Genomic DNA, 13,020 nt, shown 5'->3' with positions numbered 1-13,020 from the left:
CTTTGTTCTCTGTTTTCCAGCATGAGAATAGTTTCAGAAATTGCAGTCCCTACCACCAGTCAAATCAGCCTGAGGGCTGCACTTTTGCCAGAGTGTCCCATAGCTACTGCCCAGGGCGCTCAACTAAATACAAAACTGTAACAATCACAATCTATTTTATTACAGCCACAGACGTGCACATGCACTGAAATGCACATTAGCATGGCACTTGTCTATGATTTAGACTTATTAGCACCACATTTGCCAAATCAGACTGGCAACCACTTTGTAAGCTACAGAATTATTTTTAGAGATCTACAAGGTTATTTCCTTCCCTTTAAATTTGCAAAGTTCCTCCTATTCTGTCTCCCCCTCCACCTCACAATTAGCCTTCTCAGTCCTCAATAGGATGTTAAGTGGATACCACAATGCTCTAATAAACTGTTTTCAGCTACAGAACTTGGCTATTGTTGGTGCTTTTGAAACATCATTTGTTATATTTGTTGGCATACACATAATCCAAATACCCAGGTAATGCCACAAGAGGTGCATTGTACAACAAAACCTAATGAAATTTTGTCTACGGGACTATTTTAATCTTTAGTCAATGTACATTATTATGGTAAGAAATGTGATACTGGTTACCACTGCTAGGGTCATGACCGTCACTATGAAAGCTCACTACATTAATTTCCCTAGTGCAGTGACCTGAATCAGCATTCTACAATGTCCAGAAATAGAGGAGTGGGTGGAAGATGAGAAGGTTGAAGAGATGTGGAAATATTCTTACTTATCAAATATAAACTTATGCCGGCTGAAACCAAACTTAGATTTCTCACTTTGTCTCTAATGCTCATCAACATAAATGAGAGGTTTGCTCATTCTGTTTTCCCATTCTCATTCACAAGAAAACAAGCTTATATAAACAGCTGATGTCACTGATGCATGTTTAACACACATAAACATTAATATAGTATTTAACCTACATTCATACATGAATATTTTTCAAGGCTTAAAATAGGATAGGTTTGCTGAAAAAAAAAATCCTGCTTTTATTGCAGGGAGGACATCTAAACTGATCTGTGTTTAGATATCTGATCATTAACATTTAGATTAAGTGGGCTTTTGTTAGAGAACTTCTTGAGATGATGAGTTGAGTAAAATACAGCAGTGAAGAAGAACCTGATCTGGAAAGCAGGTGCAAGAATTAATTTGCAGCTTGCAAGAAAGGCAGGAAGCTCAGATATTTTGCAGACAACATTTACATTAATCTTTTCTTCTAAGACCCCAGAGCAGGAAGTGTCAAGCTGCAAACATGACAGTTTTAGCTGCTCAATATTTGACCTTTTTGAATTATACCAGCAACAGCTGCCTCCTAGTGCCAACCCAAGCCTTTGCAGTAGCTTGAAAACAAACATTAATATAAGTGTATACTAGACCCAGAGTCCAGTGTATGGCTTGGAAACCCAATGGTACGTTATATGGATATGAGTGGGTATGTTACAAGAAACATTTGTATTTTCTTGCAATCACCACAGGATTCAGAGGAAGAGGAAAATTATGTAAACTACCTTGAGTTGCTTGAAAGGAAAAAAGACGGGATATCAAAATCACTAAATGGGACATTTGAATGAACAGAAAACTGAGCCAATGCCTCTCTAACAAGAAAAATCAGTTTTATAGTATCAACAGAAGACTCAGCATCACCAAGACTGCAAAGCATTCTAGGTGCAATCCTGTGCATGTTTATACAGAAATAAGTCCTAAACCCCTAGCATCCACCCAGGAAGTCATGTTGGCTGAGGAATGCTTGGTGTTTGGTTATGTCTTTTTTCTATAAAATATGCAAAGAATTGTGCCCTTAGCAGTTAATTATAAACCAAACCAATGAGGAACTATCAGCCAGTTGCAAAGGCAGCCTGAGATAATCTGTATTCCTCTCTATTCAAAGACACTATGTAAGCTGCCTTGGGTTCCATGCAAAAGGAAAAAAGTGATATAAATGTAACACTTCTACTTTTCCAATCTTTCCCTTAAGTTTGTAGTCAGTACTGCCAGCTCACTCCTCCCTGCCTACCTGGTCTTCATAAGCCTAAGGAAACCAAAGGAATTCTTTCCCTTCTGTCAAGGCAATGGGAGACCTTTTGATACATTAATGCAAATATAGCCCCACTCTAATCCAAGGGGCAAAAATGGCAGAAATTTTCCCCCTTTTCTAGTCAGAGAAATCGAACTTAATGGTTACATTCCTTTGCCATCCAAGAGCCAAATCTCCCTGGGTGCTTGAAAGTAATTAAAACCAAAAAATACAGCATGATGAGATGTAACATGAATGTTTAGAAGTGCGGTATTTAAAAAACAAAAATAAAACCTAGCAGCAGTGCAAAGATTTAAAATATACTAACTAATCTAAAAACAGGAACTAAAAGATTAAAATATCTAGAAAAATAGAAACATGTAATAGGTAACAAGCAAGTCTCATTAGCAAGCTCATTTTCACTGGCAGCCCCTCATATAATGCATTGCCACAATCCAGACCAGAGGTCATCAGAGCACAGATAACTATAGCTAAGGTATCTGTGACTAGACAAGAATGGGATTAGTTTGTCAGTCTTAACTTTGAATTGTTCCATGCTGCCAAGTCTATCGGCTTCTAGAACACTCCTAAATCATAAACCTGATCCTTCAGGGATAGTGGAAGCCTACAGAATAGGTTGAACACCACTCAGTTGGATGGACAAGCCATGCACTGATCGCACCTCTGTGTCTAGAATGAATCTTAGTTTACTGGCCCTAATCTGGTCCATGATCTTTCCCAGCCTGCCAATTCAAAACAGCTACTGTTAGGGAGAAAAAAAAGATAGCCCTGGATCTCACCTGTATACTGAGGACACTTCAGCCTACACCTCCAGATAACCAGAGACTAGAATACCTAAAGTTGCCCCACCAGGTTTCAGCAAAAGCTCAGTAAATATGGCATTCAAAACTCACAAAAGGCTATGTCTGAAACCTTATCTTCTATATCTCATTTTCATGTAATGAGATGAAGGTTTGCAGGAAGCAGTCCATCATAAAATATCTCACTTGAAGTGGCAGAATCCAGGAATGGCCTAATAAGACAGGCTGTTGAATGGGTTATTGTATAGTAGCAGAGACTTTTCTTCTGAAACCATCTTCAGCAAATGGGAAAACTGGAAGTTTTGTTCTGGTAAATAGTCAGCTACATCTGATGCATGTAACCAGAATATTCAATTAGTCTTAGCTCCAACATGGGGATAAGAATTCTCATTTCTAAGCATAAGGATTAGGGATACCTAGGTATCCTAGTTCTACTTCCTTATGGTTCCATCATTCTGCCTGTATTTTTAATTCCAGCAAATCCTTGGAATTTCAGAATGTTGGTAATAGAGTATGTTTATAGACCCCCCCATATTTTTTTTCAAAACACCAGAAATCTCTTTTCTGTCCTACACTGTCCTGCCAATAGTTCTAAGAACAGAATCATACATACAACTAACAAGCTAGTGCCCTGTATCCATTTCCTATGTTCATATAGTACCTATCTGTCAAAATCCTCCAATGCTTTCCATATTTTTATATAATGAAGTCAAATAACAGTTGCTGGGAGATTAACATTCAACCTGTTCTAAATTAATTAGTCAACTATCACCTGCAGTTTGAGCATACTGACAAACACTGTCTTTACTCTGGAGTCCAAGTGGTATGTGAAACATAAAGTACCTATCACTAGCTAAGGTTGACATGCCAGCTGTGGCCCCTTATACATACTGATAGCCTTGCTACATTTATCTGTGCCTTGGTGACATCTACTCTTGCTTGCAAGAAAGTTTTCTAGACTACAAACCTTCAGCTGGTTCAGAATATGGTAGCCTGATTCCTGGCTGGCATGGGCCAATGCAAACTTGTCTTACCAATACCAAAAACACTTCCCCCAACTCCCCCCTGCAGCACAATTCCAAGTGGTAGTTTGACATTCTCATTTTCTAATTCATATATGGCTTTGTATCATTGCTGCCCTTATGGTATCTTCTAGTAACCAGCTAACACAGTTTTGAGTTGTTTAAACTCTGGAACTCCACTGAACAGTATGTTAAAGCCTACAGAACTTCACTGTGAACAGCCAACCAGGCAGTTTGAAGGGAAAGTCACTGGTCTTCACAAGTCTTGCTAATCTTTGGCATAACAGAAGCTCAGCAGAAAGGCATGAGAGAACTGTGGTTATTAACATATTAAAATTCAACTCAACTATCCATACAAAGGAACACAAGAAGCTTACCTTACACCAAGTCACACCATTGGTCCATCTAGCTTAGTACTGTTGTCCCTCACTGACAGCAGCTTTCCATATTCTCAGATAGGAGATTTTCCAACTCTGCCTACATATGAGGAGGACTAAACCTAGCACCTTCTGTGTGCAAACCAGTGTTCAACTACTGAGCTATGGGAACTCTCCAGGGCATATAGCTGCACACTATTTGAATGAAGTACTGATCCATGTGCAGGCTGACTGCACCATCTCCAATAGACCGGAGGAGGAGACACTCTTCTTACAGAAGGCTCACAGAGTTTAACCTGGAATCTCTTGTATGTTAAGCCTGAGCGGTCCAACAGGGCACCTTCAGTCCTAAAAGGCAAAATATAAGCCTAATATGGTCCTGGAGCTGCTTGGTTAGGTTCCTATTCTCTGGTGCAGGGACCCTTGTCTCTCCCCACTCTATATAATATTGTCACTGACAGGATTTCCAAAGCAGCCAACTTATGAACTAAAGACTAAATTATACAGCCACCAGCTTCTGGAATTCACATTCATTAGATAACATTATAATTCAAAACTAAAAAAATTGCAACAGAAAACTCTGTATTAAAAAAATCCTTACTGCTTGATATTTAAGTATTACACATATACACAAAGGAAATATTTGACACAAATATCAGCAAATTTCTGAAGAAACACTTCTGAATCCAAGCTTGAATTCAGAAACATTGGTTGTCAATTTGTTTGTGATAGTCATCAATATGAAGACTATCACATTTTACTCACAAGTTATGGAATATGTTCTCTTAGCTATTAAGAGCAATCCTTTCAAAAACTCTATCATCTTCCATACAGAACTGCATCTCCCAGCTTGAACCCTTCCACAGAACCCAAGTCTGTGACATTACCATAATATGGGTAAAAAACAAAAACATTAAATAGCTTATGAGTTACTCCATTTTCTGACCAAGTTCCAAAACATAGCACATGATTCTAATTTGTTATTTGTCACCACAAAGCCAAAATTATCTGCACAAGAGCATGGAAGTATACATTTTTTCAGAGATGCTGTCCACAACACTATTGCTTTTAAGAAATGAAGTAGTTTTGGCTTTCAACTATGGGCAAGGAATTACATGTTTTGAGTAATTAATCAAAACACAAGTTAAGCCCTAAGGGTCAAACTACTCACAATGGCAGCAGACCCAGATTTTTAGACAAGGATCTGCTACAGTCAGATGTAGAAGAAAAAGAGTGAAGTCTAAAGTGCAAGAGAGCCACAGGCAAAGGGTGAACTCTCCCCCTATTGTTTTTTCTTCCACCTGGCTCACTTGTGATAGTGAAACCCAGCTGGGGAAAACTGATCTCTGGATACAGAGTATAGGAGGAGGAATGGGACAAAGGAACTCAACAATCCTACTTATGTATTCCATTTGCAGTTTAAATCACATACATCCCAACCCCCTTCCTTTATTTTATACGCAATCAGGATCTTTTCTTAAAATGCATGGCTCTGCCATCATGATTTGTTGCATGCTAACAGATATTCTAATTTTTATGTAAATTTAAAATATTTACATATTCATAACTCAATTTCAAGCTTTAGGATACAATCCACAAATTCAAATGGATGGACATACATTTCTGATAATGCAATTACCAAAATAATTTGTGGCTCAATCATGCTCATATGAGGTTTCGGCAAGGGGCGGCATAGAAATGTTATAATAATAATAATAATAATAATAATAATAATATACCAAAAAACTAATAACTAGTGTACAGGTTTTAATGGGCCATTCTAATAAAATGAACTGATCTTTCCGAGAGACACAGAAAAGACTTTGCAGGAAAACTAATGTCCAAAAATTAACATAGAGTACATATGCTCAAACTGTATTACTCACATTAACTACAACAGAAAACTTTGGAGATTCTGTGTTTTAGGACTTCAGCTAGCAGCTGTCTCTTGGTAAATCTGACCCCCTGAAAGCCCATGTCCTCCACTCAAGTACTTCATTGGTCCCAGAAGCTTCCCTATTCTCTGATTTCATTGCATCAATAGCAAGCTTTTGTAGTTCAAATATTGACTCAAAAGAACTGCACATCAGGATTTAGCAGATATTTCATTTAAGGCAGCATATACAATGTCTGTGCAAATGCAGCATAAAGAAATCCCTCATAAAACATTTACATTCTCTATAAACAACATCTAAACACTACAGAAGAAAACTTAAAATAGCATAATGTTAAGCTTACAAGACAGCTCTTCAACAGAAGTATCATCCTCATTGTATATGACTTAAACAGAAACTTAATCTATTATTCTTTAGGGTTTGAACCCTCTCTAAAACTGTGACCCAATACATTCTGACTCTACTCAAATTGTTCCCCTGCACAGGAAGTGCTAGCAGGAACAAGGTTAATAAAGTGAGCTGGGTTAAAGTGGTGGAGCTGGTAGGGCAAACTTATTACTGGTTCCCATTTTTATTTGTCCAGCAGAACAATCCCACAGGAAAATTGTACAATAGAGAAGCACATAGCCCACTATATTTTAGTTCATGAAATGTCTACATGGAAGCACTTTCTCCAGCTTAAACTTCTACTGCATGTTACCTAAGCTCATACATCAGAAGTTCAACTTTCTAACAAAGCAAATGGACAGTGTGCAACAAGTGAGGAACACGTGATCTTTTATTGTTCATTAAAGAATGTGAAGACTGTTCTATTATGAATTACTACATACTGCAACTGATCAACTGAGGTTTCTATGTTCTTCACATTCTTATATCAATCCAAACATTTAGCAATCACAGCATTTAATATTGTTAGAATGCTGCAACTAATTTCTTTTACAAAATCGTTGGCTTTCCCACACCACACAACTTACAGGAAATCCTTAACTACTGCCAATATTAAAAGTCTATTATTTTTCAGTTTTCATAAATGAGCAAGTTACATGCGCACACACAGTTATTAGATTACACTGCTTTGACGGTTGCAACTCATTTTATCCAGACAATTCATTTTTATGTTCTTACTGTGGCAAGTTATTTCTCTATGACTCTTTCCATTAGACTGCAAGTAAATGTTCTCTTTCAAAAACAGAATTTATATTATGCCTATGGCACATACCTAGCAGGAACTAATTGCTGCATTTTATTTTTTTCCCCTTCAATAAGTAAACCAAGTGTATGAACAAAATCACTGTAACACAGTAGAAAAATGCAAAAGGAAAAGGAAAGTTACAACAAACTGCTTTGCCATATTCAAAATGAATTAAAAGAATACTTACAGTCTCTCCAGCTCTTTCAAGTCTTGGAATGCTCCTCTCTCAATTGTACTAATCTTGTTTTCCATGAGTTGACTGAAATGCAGAGCAAAAGTTTTAAAACATCTAATGATCAAACAATGATTAACACCTATTACTGCACTTCAACAATGGGGAAACCTACAACCATCTCCCCTTTATTAACTGCAATTCTCACTCTATTCTCAGACTTCTCATCCAATGTGTTTAAGACCTGTCACCTTCCACTGCACTGTGACTTATGTTTAAGGAAGAGAGAAACTAACACACTCTGTTCTTAAAGAGAGAACTTAAAGCTGCTCAAGAACTTGAAGGGTCAGAGGTGAAGAAAATATATGCCTTTAAGGAAAAAGGCAAAGCCTTCTTTTCAATACGAGAGTATACTAAACATGCACAACACCATGTAAAGGATGTTTTCTTATTTAGTTCTTGAAAGTACATTTCACAAATATCAACAGAATGTTATTCTGTAAGCAAAAGATTCAATGTGAAATTTTTTCTTCAAACAAGACAAATCTGTAACTTCTAACCTTAAAAAGGTAAATAAAAATTAATTCTATTGGTTACAATTACGCCAATTTACAACACTTGTCTGTTAGTTCTAAGCTCAAAGGAGTTATCTTCACTGAAAAAGTAGCAGTCGTCCCAAAGGAGTTGCATGAAACAAAAATGTATCACTAACTATAGGACAGAACTATTATTTATACACAAGTGACATACCTAAATAAAACTTGTGTATAAATTAAACACAATTAAACTTGTTCAAATTCTGTGAACATTGATTTACACTCTAGAAGTTACATCTGAAGATCCTCCTTTCTGCATGTCCTTCTATACTAAACTTCTGTTCATGTTTTAAAAGCAATGAATTCAAGTAAATTATTTGAACTGGAATTTTAAAATGGAAAACATTTTTTCCATATGGCTTGTTAAAATTATAAAACATGTAGATATTTGTGTAATTTATAGATTCAAGAAAAAAAAAATCAGAGGTGCCTGGCATTCCTACTAAGGCATTTTTCCAAACTTTTAGGTCATCTCCCAACTGCTTTTTCTTATACAATGTAAGTTTAATATCATTACGTTACAGGTTAAGAAATGAAATAAAGACTGTTCTTGTTCATTAAAGACTGTATATCTTCAGTATACTATAGTAACAACAAAAACAACTTACAGAACTCGAAGGTGCCTTAGGCCAGCAAAATCAGTCTTGGTGATCCTTGTGATATTATTTCCATTAAGGTCCCTAAGAAGAACATGTCAGTAATAAAATTAAGAATTCTAAAACTGCTGGCTATAGCCTTTAGTGGATGAAGTTTTTAATAACTAAACAAGAACTTTTAATACATCTAAGGATTAGTACTTAACCTCAGTTTGGTACAAATTCCTGAAAGCTGCCTTTAAAGGGGGGGGGGGGTTAATTTCCAAAAGATAAATTGATTTGCCAGATGTCCTTTACCCGTAATATCTAATTTATCAAAAAGCATTAAAATTGATAACCCTGAAATGTTACATTCACAGATTTGCATGAAAGCAAAAGTTATGATTAATAACTAGACCACTGCATCTGGGCAAACTGAAGTTGAATGAATTTAATAGACATGTTTCCTTCATTACATATTTGGGAGGTCAGTTCCTGAAGTATACTGAGAATTTCTTGGTCCACTTCAAGCCATGTGCCCTGACTACTGCAAGGTTTTCCACTCTTCACAGAAGCCCCAGAAGGAAACCTGGCAGGAGCCTTGGCATGGGGGGGGGGGGGTCAAACAAATGGGGAGCAGGGAGGAAGTGGGCAGTAAACATCTTTGACAGCTTTCCCAGGGCCCAAGATTTTTCTCAAAGGCATCATCAATTCTGTAGCATTCCTAAAACCCCAGCTGTACTTACACAGCTAAGCTTCCTGAAGCAAACATTTAGAAGGTTAAAAATAACATGATCTAAATTTTGTGCTCTTTCAATAATCCCATCTTTAAGTTAAACAAATAAATTCCTCATTTAGTCTTGGAAATTTTACAATACCTATACCATGTAAACTGCGTTAACAGATAATGTTTATGGTTGGATTTCAGTTCTGAATTTCAATTCAGGCCATTTTAGGTAGTAGTTTAAATAAGAGTCAAATATGGACTTCAGTGTGATTTTTTTTTAAAAAAAACAGTATAAATAGCCCTAGGATAAGTATTATGAATGGTGTCTCATAACTACCTTCCATAAATAAACCAATCACACCTTTTGAACTAGGTTATACGAAACAGCCTATATGGAAACCAACCTTTAAGCCCACTTTTATTATTTGAGGGAAAGGTGGTGGGAATCAGCACACTCGGCTGAGAAAAAGTGGCAGGAATCTTAAGTGATCTACACATTCTTCTTCACACTGAGTCAGTCTGAAATTTCACTTTCCATAAAACACTGTTAAAAAGTTTGTCTATTTTTAAAACCCAAAAATAAAAGCTACAAACAAGTTTAAAGTGTTTTGAAGAACTAATCACTCAGGAAGGATTTTAATGGCCAACAAGTACATGGTTGACTTAAGCTTTAAACACTGAAGTAGGTACTAGGTACCCCTCCTTTCTCAATATTTTGGCTCAATTTGGAATAATAAACTTCGCGCTGTGAGAGCAAGGGGCAAGCATTCTGATGTTTTTAGAAGCACAGCTAAAAATAACAGAATCCTAAACCTACAGTTTTAGTGTAGTACATGTCTGTCATGTCTGTCTTCTAATAGTATGTCAGTCTTTCTCTACCTTCAACCAACTTATAGGACTAAAACAAATGTTGCGGGAAGAATTTAAACTTTCCAACAAAGGAATATTTTCAACAGCAATTTTCTTATTTTCCTGCTCCTGGAAGTCCTCTGCCTGGATCATATAAGGGCCTCCTTCCAAGATTAGCACAGATTTTAACCCTGTAGAGGGAAGGATTTTTTTTTTTTAAGGACAAAAAGAGATACAAGGGAAAAGGACAAAAATAAGCTGGAAAGAATCTTGTATTGGCCAGTTTGCTTGGGTTTGATGCAACTACATGCTAAAGGATTAAAAGCTACTCCTCCCAGTTCAAAAGCCTTCACTGAAGTTGCCCTGAAGAGTTATCTACAAGCGGTTTGCTACAGCCATTTCCCCAGGATCCGAAGTACGTCTTTCAAATGGGGGGAGGGGAGAAACATGGAGGAGAGCAGCAAAAGGGCCATCTCACACATGGGCTCTTCCTGACCCAAATTACCCAGCAGCAGAAGCCGCAGCAGCAGATTTTGCTTATTACCGGGGGGGGGGGGGATGCAAAGCAGTGGAACTAATGGCTTGGTTCTTTTATGTCTCTTAACATTACCCCTGAAACCCATTATAAGAATTGCAAGAAAAGGTGGTGGGGGAAGGCAAGTTGGGTTACTAGACCAATAATTCAGAAGCAAGAAATGACTGCTGAGTTATGCTATTTGTTCAAATGAGTACTATCCTGATATAAAGGAATAGCCACTTCGTGTCTATGATGTTCTAAAATAAGTGACATGGCTCTCTGCGTGTATTTTAAAAAAGGCAGAGTAAAGCAATAAGAAATGTCTGGAGAAGGTATCGCACTCATGAACCTGATGCAAGTCCTAAAGAGAGCTTCTCCCCCACTAGCACCAACAACAAAACAGGCCTGTCTGAAACATATGAGCTGTTGGGGAGGAGCCCGCAAAGAATTACTGAAAGCATTATTAAATAAACGTTGAACAGTCAAAGCTGGATCTTTAGAAAAAAATAAAGCTCTCAAACTTCAAGCGTGCAACACTCCCAAAGGCTGCTGCTCTGCATAGCATATATGCAAGCATCTCTTATCACGAAGGGGGTGCCAAGCTCCTTTGGAAAAAAGCAAAATGAGATAAGCAGCGCCCTAAAAGGAACAGGGGAAGCCCCTTAGAGAAGGTGTGAGCATCAGGTTCCCTCCTCAGCTAGTTTTGTGGGGGGGGGGGGTCTTCCACGCTCTGAAAATAGCAACTAGGTGCTTGAAAAGGATGGCAGGCTCCTTGCAACTGGGATCTGGGGGAAGAGGGGGAGATCGGGAGGGAGACTTACAGCCTCTCGGTGTTGCGGGGAATGTTCCTCGGGACACTCCGTAGCGCCAGCCCGTGACAGTCCACGGTGCTACCGGAACAGGAGCACTGAGCCGGGCAAGGCTGCGGCGCCACCTCCCCGAGATGGAGCAGCAGAACCAGCAGCACTAGGCAGAGCCAAGCCAGCGCCACCAGCAGCTTCATCGTTCCCTTTCTGTCGTTACCAGATCCCCCCAAGGAGCCACCGATCTGCAAAAACAAAAAACCCCAAGAACTTCCCCCTCCGAAGGTGAAGAGGGAGAGAAGGGGCAAAAACGTTCCCGCTCCTCCTCTTCTTCCAAGGTCCAAGAAGTCCAAGGCTAAACCAAAATCCCCGAACGAAGCGAAGGAAAAGGACGACGTCGAGCCCGATCCGCAAGCAAAGTCGGCTTAGCAGCCCTCCTAGTGGCAGGGCGGAGATGCAAGTCCCGCCGAGGGGCTTGCGCTGGCCGCCCCTTCTCAAGGCAGAGCCGAGCCCCTCTTGAGTCAGCTAAGAGACGGGCTGACAGACAAGCCCTGCCCTGTGCGATTCGGTGCCTGCTTTCCTGTCGTCTTCTCCTCCCGTAGCGTCTTCAACACCGCATATTGGAATCCCGTCCCCTCCAGGCTAGAAGAAGCAGAAAGAGCCGCCGTCGCCGCCACCAGCCCCGCGCTGCGCTGCTTTCAAAAGCTCTCTTTCCCCGCCGCCGCCTCCGCCGCCCGCACGAAACTGCATTGCGACCGCCGACGTCCGCCTATCGCAGAAGCAGCAAATGCACGCTTGCTCGCCGAGAGGGCAAAGCCTTGAGCGGGGGAGAGCAATATCAGCTCTGCTCACCGCGTTGTTTCCCCCAACGCCGACGGGCTTTGCAGCAGATAGAAGGGATGGACGCCGGTGGAGGCTAAATTGCATGCAATGGGGGGGAGAATCCCCCCCCACACACACACACTAAAATGCTTTCTTCCCCTCGCTCCTCACTCTTCTGTTGTAAACTCCCACGGGCAAGTTAGCAGTGGAGTCCCTCAACATAATCACGACAATATTAAGAACAAAATAATACCAAACGCTACACAAATCGAAGAGCTGCGAGGGCTTTGCTACTGGAGCTCATGGCAATCTGCTTCGTATTGACGAATCCTCGCTTCAGAGCCCGATCCTGGGGAGGTAATAACAACAACATGAACCCCAAGAAGCTCTCTCCTCGCGCAGCTAATGAAGCGGGTGGGAGGGGAAATGGGCGGGAACTAGCCCTGCCTCGCGCTAGTCTCCCGGAGACGGAATCGCTTCGGTGCTGCAGCCGCAAGTGACACCTGAGGAGAAAGGTGAGCAGGGAGCCCGGGCGAAGGGGCAACTTTTGCAAGGACGAGCAGCAGCAGGAGGGGCGGCGGCAAGCGCCCGCACTT

General features: G+C 39.9%; 1 protein-coding gene across 4 annotated transcripts in view; it reads right to left on the bottom strand.

Moving 5' to 3' along the window:
* SLIT2 (slit guidance ligand 2) overlaps positions 1-12,507 on the bottom strand; it is a 314,805-nt gene extending 302,298 nt beyond the window's left edge. For all 4 annotated transcript variants that reach the window (XM_044417691.1, XM_044417694.1, XM_044417692.1 and 1 more), the window contains exons 1-3: positions 11,621-12,507; positions 8,740-8,811; positions 7,551-7,622 (exon numbers count right to left, since the gene is read on the bottom strand). In XM_044417691.1, coding sequence (XP_044273626.1) covers positions 7,551-7,622; positions 8,740-8,811; positions 11,621-11,802 — 326 coding nt within the window. In that variant the 5' untranslated portion in view covers positions 11,803-12,507. The remainder of the gene's footprint in view (positions 1-7,550; positions 7,623-8,739; positions 8,812-11,620) is intronic.
* Positions 12,508-13,020: the final 513 nt, after the last annotated feature.

This window comes from Varanus komodoensis, unplaced genomic scaffold, assembly GCF_004798865.1.
Source record: "Varanus komodoensis strain SLA01 unplaced genomic scaffold, ASM479886v1 scaffold9, whole genome shotgun sequence".
Classification (NCBI taxonomy): domain Eukaryota; kingdom Metazoa; phylum Chordata; class Lepidosauria; order Squamata; family Varanidae; genus Varanus; species Varanus komodoensis.
Note: the sequence above shows the minus strand (reverse complement) of the source record. Positions and strands in the feature narration are given on the sequence as shown.